The sequence below is a fragment of the Manis javanica genome, chromosome X (genome assembly GCF_040802235.1).
Source record: "Manis javanica isolate MJ-LG chromosome X, MJ_LKY, whole genome shotgun sequence".
Classification (NCBI taxonomy): domain Eukaryota; kingdom Metazoa; phylum Chordata; class Mammalia; order Pholidota; family Manidae; genus Manis; species Manis javanica.
The window spans coordinates 42,786,554-42,806,603 of record NC_133174.1 but is presented as its reverse complement, the minus strand read 5'-3'; the positions used below and the strand labels follow the sequence as shown (position 1 = coordinate 42,806,603).

General features: G+C 40.0%; 1 protein-coding gene across 1 annotated transcript; it reads left to right on the top strand.

The window, feature by feature from the left end:
- Positions 1-38: 38 nt before the first annotated feature.
- On the top strand, positions 39-9,019 carry AKAP4 (A-kinase anchoring protein 4). The gene is given in 8 exon segments (XM_073227591.1): positions 39-169; positions 1,148-1,230; positions 2,303-2,353; positions 5,960-6,298; positions 6,300-6,552; positions 6,555-7,028; positions 7,031-7,650; positions 8,698-9,019. Coding segments are annotated over 7 exon segments (1,953 nt in total). The 5' UTR covers positions 39-169; positions 1,148-1,170; the 3' UTR covers positions 8,854-9,019.
- Positions 9,020-20,050: the final 11,031 nt, after the last annotated feature.

The window sequence follows — 20,050 nt, the reverse complement described above, 5'->3', positions numbered from 1 at the left end:
GGCTGCAGGGTAAAGCCTGGCCCATCAGTCTTGCCCAACAGCTGATGGGGGTAGCAGCCAGTTGCTAGTGCCCAAGAACTTGGCACTACCCAGTTCCATCTAAAGGGACATATCTCCCTTCTGGGTGTCACATTTTCAGCCAAAAGTCTAAAATAACTTCATTATCAAGGTAATGAGTTCATAAATTTTATTTTTTTACAGTTCTTAAGTATTCGGACCTAGGCTATATCCAAATCACATGAGGGACCTCTACACTTCCCTCTCTTTTTTTTTTCTAGGCTAGTGATCTCTACCTCCTGAAAAAAAATGAAACGTCCTCCTCTGAGGGTGTGGGAAGCCTTTTCCTAGAACTTTTTCAGGGATTTGTACAGATTCTTGAAGGGAGAGCTCCTCAGAAATTAAATAAGAAAAGCTACCATTTCCTTTTTACTTTTTGTTCCAGGCTCAGGTGGGAGGGGGCTGAGGGATGGAAGGAAGTTTGGCAGAGATTAATTTTTCTTTAAAAAATTAAATTAAACTTGATCCTAAGGATCAGAGCCTAGTCTTGCCTCAGATGTTTGTCTCTTGGTTATATTTAAGACTATCAGCCTGAGTTTTTTCAACACTCAGAAATTTGTTTTAATAAAGAGGGCTATTTATGCTCTCTCATGTTACTCACCTTAGCCTTTTCCAATGGCCCTATGTGATAAGTGTTACAACTATTTACCTAATTTCATTTTCTTTAATGAGAAAGACTGGTTGAAGGGGGGGGTTAAAGGGGATGTGAGCTTGATTCTTTGAGCTACCCAAGAGTACATATAGAAAAGTGAAGACAGGTGAGATTTAGTTAGAATCCCCAGTCTCTAGACCTCCTTTTAGGTTTGCTTCTCAGCCTGCCATTCTTCCTGATGGTGTTCTCCCAAGTCAATATGATTCCAGATACTTTGTGTGAGGAGTTTAAGTTAAAGGAGAAAATGGATTGTTCTTGATCACCAAATTCAAACATTTCAGAGTGTCCTCCCACTGTTCACCCCACCAGTTCCTAGCCTAAACCAGTATTAAACACAGAAATGGGATTCAGGAATCCTTTGAGAGGTTCTGAGCCAAACTGAGAGAGTTTCTAAAACCATGTATGAGCCTTTCAGATTTCTTTTCTTTCCTTTTCCAGATGTCTGATCATATTGACTGGTTATGCAGCTGCAGGTAGATTTCTACAGCCCAACAGGACAGCAAGATCAGGAGAGGAAAGTGGTAAGATACAAAATGATTCCTCCCAAGGAAAGAAAAGAATTTGTGTATGGGTATAGATAACCTAGAGCCCAGAACAGACTAATGGAGAGTGATACTGGTAATTCTCTGAGCAAGGAAGTCCAATAATGCCTGTGGAGGGACCAGTGTACTTATACATCACACAAGGACAAATCAATGGAGGGGCAGGATGAGCAGTGAGGTAAAAGCTGGGGAGGGAAGGCTAGGGAGAAGACTGAGAGGATGGGGCAGTGGTGGTTGCCTAGTTACCAGCCTCTATTACCTATACATCTGAAGTCATAATAATGTCACCTAGCTACCTGTAAGGTATACTAAAGTGGGACTCCCTCAGGAGGGCAAAATACATCATGCTCTGTTTCCCAAATTTCAATTGATTTGCATAGTACTTCACATTTTTTACTATGTTCAAGTGCCACTCATACTATTATTTACTTAATATGTGTTTAAACATTGGTTTAAATGAACTTAAAATTTAAATACATTTAAAAATTACCATCACCCTGAGCAATATTGTCCATCACAACTTTGATGTTCTAATATGTGTTTTTCCTAATAATCAATAAAAAAACGCAGAAATATTTATCCATGTACCACTTAAAATCTTCTATATCATCAATAGTTCAAAAAAAAAGGAATACCACATTTTGAGAACACAAGTGTAGAAAGTGCTCTAATCTGAGAGCCAGGGGAATCAAGCGCTAATACAAGTTCCACATTTGAGCTTGTGTTACTTGGGCAAGCCACTTCTCTTCTCAGTTTTCTCAAAAAGGTGAATATTGTATTTTGCTCCTCTCTCTTACAGGTAGATATTCTTGCTTATGAAATATAGTCATGCTAAGATTCTGCCTGCCCAATGATAATCATATTATTAACATTCATTGAGTACTTACTATATACAGGCACTCTGTATATCATAAGCTAAAAGCTTTACATGCACTATTTCAATCAATCTTCACAAGACCCCTATAAGATAGGCGCTGTTATCTCCCAGAAAGAAAACTAATGGTCTTTTCTCTAGAGTTTTTTCTAAATGCACCCTCCTTATTTGATGCAGATATGTTTCATTGATATGTCCACCCTGAATGTGGAAGATAAAAATTCCAAGGTAGGTATTCTTTACTCCCCTGAGTTGAGATGGGTGGGAAACTGCTGAGAGGGCGATCAGTGACAGCATGAGGAAAGGGAACGGTTGTGGCAGAGGGTGAAAAGGTGGAGGAGACTCAAGTAGAAGCCATCATTCTCATGAGGCCAGGATCCCTGATTCAGAATTTACTGTTACTCTTGAAACCAAGTCTCATTTTAGAAGCCACTAAAGTTGCTGGCAGGGCCAAAAGAATTAAAGTATGGAAGATACCATGTTAGAAAAGTGAAGGTAAAAAAAACCCTGTCCAAAAGTTTGATGACTAATGGAATATGGTTCCTGAAACTGAGGGCTTCGGAAATAACTTAGTTGGGGGCGGGGAGAGGCAGGAGTAGGGGAGGAGGAGGGGAGTAATTCGGAAGGGAACTTTATCTCATTCTTCAAACACTACTGAGCATTAAAATCCAATCTCTCCTTTATAAAGAAAAGCAGTAATAGAAGACATAACATTTATGCTCTGAAGTGGTAGAGGATGGGGGTGAGGTTATCTTGTAGAAGTCTCAGAAAGTAACTGTTCAGAAGAATCACACCCTTAACTCCACAGGATGCTGCTGGTTGCAGTTTGGAAGGTGACTTAAGCCTAGAAAATCTAGAAGAAAAAGAAATTACTGTTATCAAAGATAGAGTCCATCCTTTCTAATTTCCAGAGCCCAATGCTGAGTCTGAGGATTCTGGTTCAGAGATAGTAAAAGAACTATTGTCAAAACAGGCACATAAATTTGAATATTTTGACATTCTAGAGAATAAAGGCCTAAGTTCAGAGTCACGGTAAGTTTAATGCCCTGATTTCTAGCAATAGTACCAGTCATAGAGGCTCAGAATGTACTTTACTGATTTCAGGTACCTACTCCAAGCAGAAACTTGCTATTCTTATCCTAACAGAGATACAGGATTATAAGCAAGATCCTTTGCAATGTTCTTATCTGGCTGGTAATGGACTTGTGTGCTCCACAATGCCCAGCACCCAACGTAGAAGAATGAGGCTACGCAGCAGAGAGAATCCACAATGACTGATAACTGTAGTTGTCTGGTCTCCACTTAGTTGTCTAAGAAACTATCCAGGCTCTTTGGTAGCATAAAGTTAGGAACAATTTGGCTTGCACACTACTTTCACATATAGAATCCTTTTGTTTTTGTGTAGATATCCTAAATTATATTTGTTAGGCTCTGGTTTGGTTGGGTATTAGAGCATATGACAAGTTACCCCCACAGTTCTACAAGCCAGGAGTGGCTGGTATTGGAACAGGATATATGGCTTCAGCACAAAGGAGTCAAGTATTTCTTGTTCTGTATCCCTAGGCTCACATTATAACCAGAAATGTCATTTCTGGCCCCAGCACCTTTTAGCAATTAGGGTAATTTCTTTCCCCTAAGGAAGGAAAAGCCAGTTACAAAATATGCTCCAAAGAGTTTTGGGTTCAGCAGGAGCCAACTCCATTTGGAGTCTTAAGAAATGGATAAATTATACTTGGTATTTATTTTTTAAAGAGCAGCCCATATTTCCTACACACAATTTAACTTAAGCAAAAAGTTAACCTTATCATGACCTCATGTTTCCAGAAATTCAAAGTAAAGATAGGAAATGGAGCAATGGAAGGGGCAAAGGGGTGATGGTACTTCATGCTGAGTAGAAGATGTACACATACATATCCACATATCCAGACACAGGCATACACAGTCACAAGCATATATATATATATATATATATATATATATATATATATATATACACCTCCACAAACACTTAGACTTACACAATTTATATACATACACACAAACACATATAAATTTACACAAAGTGACACACATTGACATACACATTTATATACATTAACAGCAATTTACACAAGCAATGACACACACATGCCTGGCTACATGTAACACTGACAAATACACACAGGCATTGATATTACAAACTTACTCATATTGATCCATTCATAAATAATGACTTACACACATGCACATACAGTTATACAGTTACACAAAGTCATATACATTAGCATGCCCACATCTGACACATATAAATATCCATATATATATATATATATATATATATATATATATATATATATATATACATCTACACACACCATACATAAACATACAAGCCTTAATCAAAACACAGTGACCATACCGACTCAGGTATAAGTACACACACTTATAAATATACCTCATGTTGATACACACACATACAAACTTACGCAAAGTGAAACATATTCACTAACTCAAATCTTTGTATGCATTGATACACACATTGACACAAATGCAATGACATCTCTACTCATGAATTCACATATACTCAAGTGCCAGGGTGTGTGTAACACTAACATACATTCTCATGCACTGACATAGCATATAAATATAAACTGATACCCAAATTATCAAATACACAGTCAATATACAATCACCTATTTGCACATGTTCATGTTTTAACACACATTTGTTATTATATGTTACACATTAATTATATGTTATAATATAGTGATAAGTGTGTAGTTAATATGTGAATTTACGCTTTAACATATACAAATGTATTTATAGCTACATGATACATGCTCTATCACTCAAATCAACACTTGCTCATTTAAGTATTCAGAGACACTGACATATACACTCATATGTTTACATTCACACACATGTACAAAATATACAGACTAAGGTACACATATTGGCCTATATAGTAGACATATAAAATGGACACTGATGTCAACACATTATTACACATGTTTACACACAGTCACACATGTGCACTGACATGCACATATGCACACACAGGCACATTTTCACACACTAACAATACAGACTGATGCATTATCACACCTAGTGAGATGTTCACTGACTTAAATTGCTACATTGATGTGCATACATACACACAACAGACACACTGACACATATTAAGAAAAGCACACATACTCTGCTGAAATTGACATAACAAGTGTGTGTAAAGTGTACAAGTATATATACTCTAAGCTTTCATTGCTTCTACTTGTGCCTGAATGTGTGTATTAATAATTATAATTACATGTTAAGTTTCTATGGAAATTCTAAAGGCCAAATCCCTAATCTGTGCAGTTTAGAAGATATATCTTCTAAATAAAATAAGAGAAAGAAATAGCCTACCCAAACTTTTATGGGTAGGTATTCTTTTTTTAGATGGAGGGATCTGTATGCCTTTTCAAACAAGCTCCCTCTGATCCCCTAAGTGTCATCAACTGGCATCTTAATGATCTCCAGAAGTATGCCTTGGGTTTCCAACATGCACTGAACCCCTCAGCCTCTAGCTGTAGACATAAAATAAGAGACACAGAGGGCAAATATCAGAAATTACCTTTGGGGAACTGCTACAGCGTCTATGCTGATCAATTGAACATGGATTATATGGCCAACAGACATCAGAGTCTATGTCTAGGAATGACGGCAGCCAAAAACACCAAAAATAACCAGAGTCCTTCGACTCCTCCAGGCAAATCTCCTAGAGCTCAGAGGGAAGTCTTCTCCCCTGATGGTGAATGTTGTTACATAGGTGACCTTTCCTATTATGTCAAATGACTTTCTTCTCTGGTAATCCAGATGGCCCATAAAGAAATCAGCAAATGCCTTCACCATTCTATTTATCCATTCCCTGAAGACAACAGGAAAGACAGCCCCCACAGTGCTGTAAGCAAGATCACTTCTGAAATGGTCCATGATGCTGCAGAAGTCACCTCTGCGGAAATGAGGGGCCCTGGGGAAGAGTGCAGGAAAGGCGGGCAGAAAACCTTTCTATATAGTAAGTTATCCAACAAGAACAAGTGTGGAAAAAAACAGGTGTGCCAAAGAGATAGCAAAGAATTTGCAGAATCTATCAGCGAAGGGCTCATGGTTTATGCAAATCAAGTGGCATCTGACATGATGGTCTCTGTTATGAAGGACCTTGAAAGTGCATAGTTCTGGGAAGCCAATTCTAGCCGGTGTGGTCCTGAAGAGGGTGCTGTTAAAACACACAAAGGAAATTGTGTCCGATTTGACTGATTACCACATGAAGAACTTGCATAATACCACAGGGGACCTGATGACTGACTCAGACTTTGTCTCAGCTATCAAGAGAAATCTGTTCAACCCCGGGAAACAAAATGCTGCAGATATCATGGAGGCCATGCTGAGTCGTCTGGTCAGTGCTCTCCTTGCGAGATAAAGGAGACTAAATCCCAGAGTTTGTCATATGCATCTTTGAAAGCTGGGTCCCACGATCCCAAATGCAAGAATCAAAGTCTTGAATTCTCAGCCATGAAAGCTGAAATGAAGGGGAAGGACAAGGGCAAGGTGAAAACACAGCAGTGCAAGTCATTGCCCGGCGCTGAAAAAGTCAGTGAACATATTCTCAGGGAGAGCCTGACCATGTGGAACCAAAAGCAAGGAAACCAAGGAAAGGTGGCTAGCAAAGCATGTGCCAATAAAGAGGAAAAAAGAGAAAAGCTCCCCCCATCCACAGATTCACTGGCAAAGGACTTGATTGTCTCCCCCCTCAAGCTGATCCAGTACCTTCTGACCCAGCAGGCCAAGGGCAAAGATGCATTTGAAGAAGACTGTCCTAGAACTTTCATGGGTTATATGCATCAGAGCACCCAATACAAAAAGTGTGGAAGTGGCCAAAGTGCCAAACACTTTCAATGAAACATGGAGCTCCTGGGCCATCCACCTCACTAAAGGAGAATCAACAGGTGGACTCTAAGAAGCTGTATATGTCAAACATTGTTCTTATGCTGATTCAGAAACTGCTTAGTGATGGCTCCTTCAACTGTGATGCACTCTCTGAAGGTGAGAACAAGCATTCTGAGCCCAGAACAAACAAAGCAGTTTCCATGTCCAAGAGGCCTGACAAGGGGGAAGAACAATCCCAGGACATGCTTGAATTTGACTTTATCAGTGGGCTAAAGCAAATGAATTGGCAATTTATAGATCAACTCGTAGAATCTGTGATGAAACTGTGCCTTGTCATGGCTAAGTATAGTAACAATGGGGCAGCCCTTGCCGAATTGGAAGAACAAGCAGAATTGGCAAACAACCACAATTTCCAGGTCGGTGGTCCCAGATGTAGTCACGATGTTGCGATGCCACAGAACTATCAAGACTCCCTTGGGTCTGAAGTCATCGTCAATAATCAGTGCTCAACAAGTAACTTGCAAAAGCAGCTCCAAGCTATCCTCCAGTGGATGGCAGCCTCCCAGTTTAATGTGCCCATGCTCTACTTTATGGGAGACAATGATGGACAACTGGAGAAGGTAAGCAATACAAGGAACAAGATGAAAGAGGTTGTAATGCACAGTGGCAGGGAGGCAGCATTGTTCTTAGAGTCAATTTGTTTGCTAGTTTTTTTCTTTACCATATGCCTCATGAATTACTCTCACTTTATAAAAAGACTCAAAAGTGGTGAACCATTAAGTGGGTCTTGGGACACCTCAAGCCTTTGCATTTCCACCAAGAGAAGGAGAGTGAGATTAGCTCATTTGATCAGTGATCCTCTCAACAGATTATTTGGTAAAACATCAGGGAATACTTTTTAAGTCTTATGTTTTGATTTTGAAAGCCTTTAAAAGATTAGAGAGAGAAGAAAACAAGCTTCTCCCCAAACTCATGGGTCCTCCAGGTGCCACAAGTGTACTCACTTCCTTAAAATTTTTGCCCTAGGCACCTCACTTGCCTACCATAGACTTAGTCCTGCTCCTCAATTTCACAGAGGCCAGCATTCCTACAAGTTTATTCTCTTTCTTTATCTCTCTGTCTCTGTCTGTCTGTCTGTCTCTGTCTCTCTGTCTCTCTCTCTCTCTCTCTCTCTCTCTCTCTCTCTCTCTCTCTCTCTCACACACACACACACACCACAGCTGCCTTTCCTACATTAGATGGATTCAAGAAAAATAAAATACTTAACCAAATTAATTTCAGTCCAGAACCTAATCCTCCCTACTTCCAATCTCACACATTTTTAGGGAGGTGGGGTAATGGCAACCCCTAACCTTGAGCTGGCAATTAGCACAGACTAACCAAACGATCCTGCACCTGGTGAAAAGTTTTTAGTGAACACAATTGATTCAAGTGTTTGTTTTCTAAAACTGAAAAACAAAATACCTTTGGCATTTTTATCTATGTTACTAGAGGAAGGCAGAGGAAAAAGGAAAGCCATGTCAGCAGCCTCCAGTCTGGTATGTGGCAGGCTTTACTCTAATCCTAGAATCATGGGTGGGAAGGTAGCTGGAAGATAGTTCACTTTATCCATCTGGGTCCCTTCTCCAAAAGCATCATGTGACTCAAGATCTTTCCTCTCTCCACAGCTTCCTGAAGTTTCAGATAAGGCAGCAGAGAAGGGGTACAGCATATGAGATCTTCTTCAAGAGGTCATGAAGTTTGCCAAGGAACAACAACTGGATGAAGCTGTGGGCAACATGGCTAAAAAACAACAGCTAGACTAGCTGCTCACTAACCTGTGAGCTAACAGCTCCTTCAACTCCTCTCCATTTACTCTCCCTAGCAGCATTCCACCCCAACTAGGGCACCCCCACCATCAGCCCATTGAACTGCACACCACATGATTGTATTTCCCAATACATCTGAGCAGTTGGACTGTGCAAATACAGGGTGTCTAACATGCTGGGCAAGAGCATGAATAAAAAAATAAATAAAATGTGTCATTGTATTTTTCATCAGATATATCTAGACAAGAACAGGGAATGGGTCCAATTCCAAAGATGGGTGATACAGTGTTGGATTTATGTCCAGATCTCATGCTGGGTTATTTTCTAAGCACCCAAGACATGAATAACCTATGTCCAAGTCACAATCCAGAGTTTTGCCACCTGTGGTCTCCCTGTTTCTCTTGTAATTGCACATCTAAATTGATAATCCCAAGGACACAGTTTTCCTGGTTTTTGCTAAGAGTTTAGACAAACAAATAAACTGAAAAGAAGTATATTACTCATGGATATTGCCACCACCACCCTGGCCACACATATACCTCACTATTGACTGCACATGGCTAAATACTATATACTGAACTTTATATAAAAGTATTTATGTATATATTACTATACACTGAACTACAATAGGATCTGATGCTCCTTTGTGTGTGAATAAAGCTTCCTTAGAAGTCATTTCTTTCAACTGATAAGATTTCCTTGTTTTCCATCAGTCTGGGAAAATTTTTCCAAGAACAAAGGATGGTAAATAACCTCATAGCCACCCTATGTGAATCCCAATGTCTTCTTTGAGACTAGCACTGAATTCCTAGATTTGTTGTAGACTTCTCAGAAGTCAATCACAATGCCAGAATTCATTGCAAATCAGATAAAGAGAGTGGTTTCAACCCTGCAGTCCTCTGTCAGCTAGTTTACTGCGGCATACCCTGGCACCTTTGAGGTGCTCGTGGCTTAGTAAATGTGGCATAAGATATGGCATCCTTCTGGATTCAAAAGTCAAAGCTCTTACTAGTCACATGGCCTTACAGAGTCATTTAGACTCTAAGCCTATTTATTTATCTGTAAAATGTAACCAGAAATTACCCTTACTGTTTACAGAGGTTAAGTGAGAGAAATGGATGAGTTGATGCTTTGCACAAGGTAAATCTTGTTAGAAATGTAGCTGTGTGAAGAAAATTGTACCTCCCAAAGGCCTTCCTAACATAGCTGTGAGTGCTTTTGACACACTTCTAACCTGAAAGCAAAATTTTCTGAGTATGGGACCCAGAGAAGCACTTTTGAGGGTATGTAAGAGGCATAAAGGCAAACTCCAAAACACCTGGACCAGTCAGATAGAAGTAAAAGCAGGCCCCTTCAAAGCAGGACCTTTAAAAGTCCCAGTCCGGATGAAAGCCAATCAAACTTTTTCCAGACACACCCCACCCTATGGAAAGATTTGGAGTTGAGCCACCACAGATCCATCTCTTTGTCCTTGAAGAAAATTCTTAATAAACAAATGCCAGGACCAGAGCTGTATTTCTGATGACTCAATCCTCCCTGAGCACAGCTGGGTCCCATAGTAGTATACTTCCTTGATTAACTTAGCACTTGACTTGCTCCTGATTTTTATTATAAGGTGGCCTTAGGGATTCCTTGGAACATGGAAAATGAGCAAAGGAAGTCATATGTTCTGTTAAATGAGGGATGTTGGGGCAAAATGGTCTCTTAGGACCCTTCCAGTTCTGACATTTGAGGATGCCAAGACAGAGTTTCCCTTCCATAATTTCTCAGGAAAACTTGTGCCGATGAAGTAAGATCAGGGTGAGAAAACTTGACTTTTGCCAGAGCTAACTGACAGACTCCAGCAGAGAAAGGAATGCTTTGGGCCACAAAGGACCCTAACAAGGGTCTGGAGGAGCTCAACAGTCTTTGGGGTTTATTCCTGGAGGGTGAAATCCTGGCCTTTCACCTCTCTAAATGGAGAAGTGATCCCAGGCATCCTATTAGCAATGTGGCCAAGCTCAAGGCCAGCAGTTGGAAATGGACAAGGACTTCTGCTGAGCTGAGAGCCCCACATGTAGTAGGAAAGGACCGACAGGAGCAGGAGAAGGAAAACATGAATATCTCCTGGCAGGCAGTGTAATTGTTTTGATACGACAAGCCTCTGAACATCAGGCCTCCATTTCAAAAGAAAGTTGTGAGCAGAACTCATCTGGGAAATTACTGCAGGACTAGGTTGAGATGAAGTGAGAGAGGCACTTGCCTCAGGGGCAAAATTTAAGGGGTTGCCAAAAAACAGTACTCAAAATAAATAATGTTTTAATGCACTATTTTAAGAAATCAAATTAATACAAAAAAGTCCATGCTGAACACAATATCAAATATTGTAATACAGAGCTTCAGTAACAATGCCATGCCAAACCATAATGGAACATCAGGTAAAAGGAAAAATTAGTAAGGCTGATTTTATGTGAGTAACACTTTATGGGAGATTGCCAAGGCAGTATTGTATACAAGAAAATGTATTGCCTTGAAAGTCTGTATTAGTACAGAAAAGCAACAATGAATTAAGACCCTGCCTCAAAAATTTAGAAAGGGAACAAATAGCAAAGCAAACAAGTTTAGGGAAAGGGAAATAAAATTTGGAGCAAGGAAAAAAAGAGAAATAAAAGATTCACTTAAACCTTTAAACAGGGGTGAGGAGAGAGGCATGTTACACTGTTTTTTATTTAACATGAAAGTATATTGTTCCAAATAAATGCTCATATTAGATCAATTCTGGTTAACAACAGGAACCACAGATTACCTCTGTTAAAATTCCACTTTAAAATAGTTCTAATAATGAAAGAAGGAAAGTAAAAAGTATAAACAAAAATGCCATTTTTGCATAAGATATATTTGTACATCTATGAAAAATCAAATTCCCAAGTACCAGAAGTAATGAATGAGCTTTGCAAAGGCATAGGATGAAAAATATCTGGGAGCTGTAAGAATTTCCCATCAACTACAAGAATTCTATCTGCTTTCTCCCCAGTGGCTCAGAGACATGTAAAAAGTTTAGCAGTTCCCCTGTACTAAAGTTTCTGTGATGTCAAAACATGAAAAAAATCTAAAAGAATCTATTGAATTTCTATATCCCAGAGCCACCCAGCCAGAAAGAAAAGTGTCTAAGTACCACAGTGATAATAATACTAAACACTTCGGTATTAAGGAAGGCAAGAAATGACATTTACAGAGCACTTATTGAATGCCAGACACTAAATTCTTTCAAAAACCTCATGACATGGTTTGTTATTAGCTGTTTTTACAGATGAGAAATTAGTGGCTCAGGTTTAAAGACTTTTTCAATTATCTAAATATACAAAAATAAAATATGAATTTTTAAAAACGGATAACAGAGAAATAGAAAAATAGACCACACTCCTGACTATTAAAATAAATAAAACAACACTCTCTAATTCAATGTATAGGTCTCACATAATGCCAGTTTAAATCTGTATGGGATAGTCTCAACTATCTCCCCCAAGATATTTATTAATTTCAAAGGGGTTACAGTAACTTTACAACATGGATAGGCCTGTCAGTCACACCTTAATTAGGTGACCAAGGTTAACATCATCAGTAAAGGTATATTGATCCCATGTACCTACTGACATGACATCATAAGTGGCATTCTTGCCAAAAATCCATAACGCCAGTCTAATCATGATAAACCATCAGATAAACCCAAACTGAGGGAAATTCTACAAAATTCTGACTAGAATTGACTGCAGAGTCACAGTGGAACATTTTAGGCATATGGAAATGTTAACGATATACCTTAACTAGGGAGGTGTTAAATACAGGTGTATTTATACATTTCTCAAGACTCACCAAACTGTACACTTAAAATTGGTAACATTATTCTATCTAAATTATATCTCAATAAAGTTTATTTCTAAATATATTTAAACATAATACCTATAGGAGAAAAAATCCCCTTCCACTGTTCACAAATTTGTTGCTCTTCTGCCTCTTTCCAGAAAGTCTCCAATTTAGCAAATCTTTCTGATTTCAGGCTCTGAGCCATCTTTAACCTGCAGTGCTCCCTCCTGATCCTTCTATTTGTCTCTGGTGGCCCAGAGCAGGACCTTGGAAGCTCCTTTATGAGAATTTCCCTCCCAGATTCCAGCTACATATCCAAAGTGAGAAGACTGCAAGCTCAACTCTTTGCCATGAAAATCTCCTCAGAAAGGCTTTCCTTCACCATTCAGTTTCCCATAGTTACTCTTTACTACATCACCGTTTTATTTTTATCATACTAACAGATATATCCTTTGTGTTATTATTTACTTGCTTACTGACTGACTCCTCCCACTAGAATGGTAACTCCAGGGGCACAGGGACGTGTCTGCCTGTTCACTACCATGTACTCAGGGCCCGGCACAGTGCCTGGTACAGAGTACCTATCCAATATTTATTGAATAAGTAATGATCCACCTATTTCATTGTTCTCTGGTGGGGAAAAATAACATTAAATGGGGAATCAGAGTATTTGCCATTAACCACAGCCACTTAATATTACTTAATACAACCAAGTGTCAGTTTCTTTATTTCAAAAATTGGAATCTAATCAATACCTCATATCTACTTCTCTGGAGGTGTTGTGTGAATCAGAGACAAGTTGAAAATATGCCTAAATGTGCCCATTGAAGCTTCAGTGAAAAATAATAATAATATTATTATTAATTCTAATATTTATTGATCTTTCACTATGTGCCAGGCACTCTTCTAAGTGTTTTTCACTATTATGTCCTTTAATCCTCTCCCAGAATGCTGTGAGGCATGAACTATTATTATCCCATTCTGCAAGTGAGACAATCAAAGTCCAGAGACGCTGAGTAACTTGCTCAAATTCACACAGTTAGGAAGTGGTAGAGTTGAGATTCAAACACAGATAGTCCTGGCTCCAAAGCTCCTACTCTATACTGCATCATAGACTACCAGGACTTCATCCATAATGTCATATGTCAGAGTAAGTCCTGGCATAGTGCAGGTAAAACTGACAGAATGGAGTAGGCACATCTAGGAGGTAACAGGAAACTCTGGAGTGGGGGGATGGTTGCCTGGGAGGAATCTAGGCTGCTGGACAGGAACAGGTTTCCAAAAGGTATTGCAGGCATAGGCTATGGCCTAAAAGAAGGCCAAAAGCTACCCCAAGGCAGCCAGCATATCAACAAGCAAGCAGACACAGCTCCTCGGACTCATGAAGCAAGCAATATCCCCAAGTGTGGACAGAGGTGATGCTCAAAATGCATCTTCACAGAACAAAATGGTAATTCGCTTTTGTTTACAGTGCCCAGGGCTGCTACCACTGGTGGAGGAGAGGGCAACTAGAGCAAAGGAACAATGCCAGTCAAGCTGGTATTTGTGTGCCCTGGCAGGGAGCAAGGGTGGTCCCTGGTGGTGTCCAATCAGTGCTACTGAGAGCCAGACAGCACAAAGCAGAGGGGGAAGAGGGGTTATGGACCACTTGAGGTACTCAGGGCATTTGCCATTCAGTAAGAAAATATTTCAATATTTTGACAGCCAATAGGGCTACACCTGTGCCTAAAGTCTGAATGCCAGCCCTAGGTTGGAAGTTCTTTACTTTCTCCTATGTTCCTGAAGCCTCAGGACCCGGCTAAAAATTGAATTCAAGGTAACATCCCAGGTAAATCCAGCAGAGGAAACGGTTGAAGGGAGGGAACCCATGAGTTGCTCCTTATGGCTCACACAGCTCTGTCCTCAGTTTGATCACACTTTTATAATGTCCTGTTTACCTGTCAGTCTTTCCTCTATAAGTAGCATGTAACAGACATGAAGGGCCTCATACCTACTGGGCAGTCACGCAATCAATGTTTGCTGAGCAACAGCTAACATGTATGGTGTGCTGAGTGTGTGTCAGGCCTCTCATCTGACATTCACAAGACTGCTGTTTGTAACTCCATTTTGCAACTGAGGATCAGAAACTTGCCACATCTGGAATTAAGCCCTGGAAAAATGATCCTGGAGTCTGTATTCCCAACTACTGTGCTTGATTTAAGTGGCTGGTGAATAGCCATACATGTGCAAAAGTTCAGAGGTGAATAAAACATGACTTGTTTAGGAACTAGAGAGACATATGATAGCTGGAGTGTAGAGTGAGTGAAGGAGTGAAGGGGAAATGATGGGTGACAAAGCTAGAAAAGTAAGCGTGCACTGGATTGCAAAGAACCTTATATACCATGTTTTAAATTTTGGACTTGCTTCCAAGGTCAATGAAAAACCATTTAAAAGATTTGAGCCCAGCAGCTTCAGGGTGAGATTTGTGTGCTAATTTGGTCTGGTGTGGCAAGGATGGATTGGAGGAAGTGTGCTGCTCAACTGTTATCTAGCTCCTTGGTTTCTTTCTGATTTATTCCTTCCTATCATTCTTCCCTTTTAAAATGCCAGCCTCACTGGACTTTATGGAAGGTTAAAAAGACTTATCCAGACACTCTTAAGAGAAATTAAGGAGGACACTAGCAAATGGAAACTCATCCCATGCTCTTGGCTAGGAAGAATTAATATCGTCAAAATGGCCACGCTGCCCAAAGCAATCTACAGAGTCAATGCAATCCCTATCAAATTACCAACAACATGCTGCAATGAACTGGAACAAATAGTTCAAAAATTCATATGGAAACACCAAAGACCCCGAATATCCAAAGCAATCCTGAGAAAGAAGAAGAAAGTGGGGGGGGATCTCACTCCCCAACTTCAAGCTCCACTACAAAGCCATAGTAATCAAGACAATTTGGTACCGGCACAAGAACAGAGCCACAGACCAGTGGAACAGATTAGAGACTCCAGACATTAACCCAAACATATATGGTCAATTAATAGTCGATAAAGGAGCCATGGACATACAATGGGGAAATGACAGTCTCTTCAACAGATGGTGCTGGCAAAACTGGACAGCTACATGTAAGAGAATGAAACTGGATCACTGTCTAACCCCATACACAAAAGTAAACTCCAAATGGATCAAAGACCTGAATGTAAGTCATGAAACCATAAAACTCTTAGAAAAAAACATAGGCAAAAATCTCTTGGACATAAACATGAGCGACTTCTTCATGAACATATCTCCCCAGGCAAGAGAAACAAAAGCAAAAATGAACAAGTGGGACTATGTCAAGCTGAAAAGCTTCCGTACAGCAAAGGACACTATCAATAGAACAAAAAGGTACCCTACAGTATGGGAGAATATATTCGTAAATGACAGATCTGATAAAGGCTTGACATCCAAAATATATAAAGGGCACATGCACCTCAACAAACTAAAAGCAAATAATCCAATTAAAAAATGGGCAGAGGAACTGAACAGATAGTTTTCCAAAAAAGAAATTCAGATGGTCAACAGACACATGAAAAGATGCTCCACATTGCTAGTTATCAGAGAAATTCAAATTAAAACCACAATGAGATATCACCTCACACCAGTAAGGATGGCTACCATCCAAAAGACAAACAACAACAAATGTTGGCTAGGTGGTGGAGAAAGGGGAACCCTCCTACACTGCTGGTGGGAATGTAAACTAGTTCAACCATTGTGGAAAGCAGTATGGAGGTTCCTCAAAATGCTCAAAATAGACTTACCATTTGACCCAGGAATTCCACTTCTAGGAATTTACCCTAAGAATGCAGCACTCCAGTTTGAAAAAGACAGATGCATCCCTATGTTTACCACAGCACTATTTACAATAGCCAAGAAATGGAAGCAACCTAAGTGTCCATCAGTAGATGACTGGATAAAGAAGTTGTGGTACATATACAAAATGGAATATTATTCAGCCATAAGAAGAAAACAAATCCTACCATTTGCAACAACATGGATGGAGCTAGAGGGTATTATGCTTAGTGAAGTAAGCCAAGCAGAGAAAGACAAATACCAAATGATTTCACTTATCTGTGGAGTATAAAAACAAAGGAAAAACTGAAGGAACAAAACAGCAGCAGAATCACAGAGCCCAAGAAGGGACTAACAGTTACCAAAGGGAAAGAGACTGGGGAGAACGGGAAGGTAGGGAGGGATAAGGGTGGGGAAGAAGAAAGGGGGTATTAAGATTAGCATGTATAATGTGGGGGATGGGGGAAAGGGGAGGGCTGTGCAACACAGAGAAGACAAGTAGTGATTCTACAACATTTTGCTATGCTGATGGACAGTGACTGTAATGGGGTTTGTGGGGGGGGGGGGACTTGGTGTAGGGGATAGCCTAATGAACATAATATTCTTCATGTAATTGTAGATTAATGATAACAAAAAAAAGAGAGAAAGAAAATGGGGATTACTCCCTGATAGGATAAAACTAACTGCAAATCAATGATTAATGTATCCTTTATTAACATATCCTTAATTTTGATCACTTAAAGGGTGTCAGATGAACGGCTATGGAGGTACATTTTTCTGATAATATTCCTTTCTCTTAAAAAAAAAAGCAGTTCCTGTGTGGTGATCTCCAATAGGTTCTTCACAATGGTATAAAGGTCATATCAAAGTGTTGGCAAAGGGTTTGTGTGTGTTTATACAGAGGATCAAAGCCTAATTTGGCTACCCAGAAAACGAATGAAGGTATGATATGAAGAAGAACTTCCAACATCAACATTCTCTGGAAGAGTCATTCCAGAAGATGATCATCACAAAACTTCAACAAACATCCTGGCGCTGTTGCAGTTGTAGCTGCATTCATCCCGCCAGTTCCTGAACTTGCCATTGGAATGAGGAAGGGGATATCTAAGCTGGCCTGTGCATACAGTAAAACAACAAATTTGACTGGATCTATATTGTCAGAACTCAACCAAGAATTAGGAGAAATGCAAGTTGCAGTGCTCCAAAATCGTGCAACAATAGACTATCTACTGTTAAAAGAACATATGGGATGTGAACAGTTCTCAGCAATGTGTTGTTTTAATTTGTCTGATTTTTCTCAAACTATTCAAATTCAGTTAGATAATATCTATCATATTATTGATAAGTTTTCACAAATGCCTAGTGTAGCTAACTGGTTTTCTTGGTTTCACTGGATATGGCTGGTAATTGTAAGTCTGCTTTTGCTATGTATCTGTATTCCTATTATGTTAATGTGTGTACACAATTTAATTAGTAGTTTGTTAAAACCTATACATGCTTATGTTACTCTACAAGAAGTTATGTCAAAGAAATAATCAATCTTCCCATGTTTTCTTATGTCTGCTACTTCTATAGCTTTTCTTCTTCCTTCCTAATTACAACCCTTTAGTAGAATTCGTGTCTCATATCGAAAATTACCGAGTATCATAATTCCTCCAAGTGGTAAAGATACCTCAAGACAAATGCTGGGCATAGAAGCTACAGGGCATAAATCTGCAAAGAAGTAAAAAGCTAACCTTTTCAAACAATATGGCTTCTCTCTCACTTACCAACTTTACATCTCCCTGTATGGCCCTGGAAGATGGCTGGTTAGCTAGAGATGGGTAAGATTCCTCAAGGGAGGAACAACCTAAGACAGGCACAGTCACAGGGGAGCCATCAGGTGAGAAATTGGGGATCAACAGAGGTGAGGCTTAGAACCTCACCCCCCCCCCCCGTTCTGAGCGAAATCTTCTGCATCTGTGGATGTTTTGTTGCCATTGTCTAGCTTGGATTAATACTTAGTCTATAGGCACAGACCTGATCATCTACATTTGCCCTCTTACAGCACTAAATTATGTTTTCTACCTTTATCTTGCATCTACCTACCACTTCAGCATTTTATTAAAAAAATAATAATAATAATAAGGAAGAAATGTGGGATTCACATATAAATCATGTATAAAAATCAAACGAATAATCATATCTGACTTGATTGTTTATAGTTCATGATGCGTGATCAAAACCAAAAGTTTCTATGATATGACTGCCCTTGTACTGTTCACCATGTAAGAACTTATTCACTATGTAAGAACTTGTTCACCATGGAAGAACTTGTTTGTTATGCTTCAGAAGATTGGAGACTGTTGAGAATTAGGCTTGGGGTTGATTAATGATTGTGCATTGAGTCCCCTATACAGAATTTTATTGTTGTTAACAACCATTTGATCAATAAATATGAGAGATGCCCACTAAAAAAAGAAAGACTTATCCACATTGGGTCAACACACCTCTTAGGGTGCAGGTGCCCCATATGACTGGCTGGAAACCCCCAGATATGGTGTAGCCAATTGGTGAAGGGTAGAGTGGTAAGTTTTCACTTCTCTTCCCTAAGGCTGCCTTTTGTCTCACAGACATCTTACCAGATCCTAGGAGCAGTGGACTGCAGACTCCATGCTCCCCCAACCCCCAGACTACGCATAGGTGTATTTTCTCCGACCCTGAAGTGGTTTCACACAACACCTCCCAGACACTATGACAGACACTATGAATCCTGTCCCAGAACTCAGTGGGAGGAACAAGCAAAGGCAAACACCCTGACCTGCTAAACCTTCCTTTTGGGGATTTGATAGTTGTCCTGACCTGCAGGACTATCAATGGGGGTCGACGACCTGGAGGAGAGAATTGAAAAATAAAAAAGAATGGGGCAAGGGACACAAAGAACGACCAGCAAGACAGGATGTCTGATCAAGCTGGCACAGTTTATTGTTTACAGGCTCAATTTATACAAGTAGCAAGTAAGAGGTGGGTCAGGAGATAATTGGACCTTAGGTGGCGCTGGCGGGGAGGTGTAGAAGGGTGATTGGGTCTTGGTTGGCGCCGGCGGGGACGGAGAACCCGGAAGAGAAGTGGGGAGTTCGCCATTTTGGGGGCGGGGAAGGTGTTTCTTGCTTAAAAAAGGACAGAGAAGGCACATGCTGTGAGGTAGCCTAACCACTAACTCTAACTTAGAAATGCAAATGTTGCTAGGTAAATTAACCCCTAGCTCTAACCTAGAAGTTCACTAAATGTGCTTCTTAGTAATAGGGGAAAACTTGTTTCTAACGCGTGGATGGGTTCATTGTTGCTGACTTTACAGGAAAGATTTCTAGCTGATTTTCCAGGAAAGATTTTTACTCAAAACGTTGCTGTTGTCTTAAGGCTTTTGTGACCGAGTCTGCCTAAAGGCCCACAGGTCTGCTCCCAACAGATAGTATCTGTTTTTCAGAGACCTTGCTTTTGAAATTCCTCCTGTCTGAGATTTCAGGTGCCTTTGTCAACCAGCCCATGGCACGGGCTGTTCACTGGAGGGAAGAAGGGGCT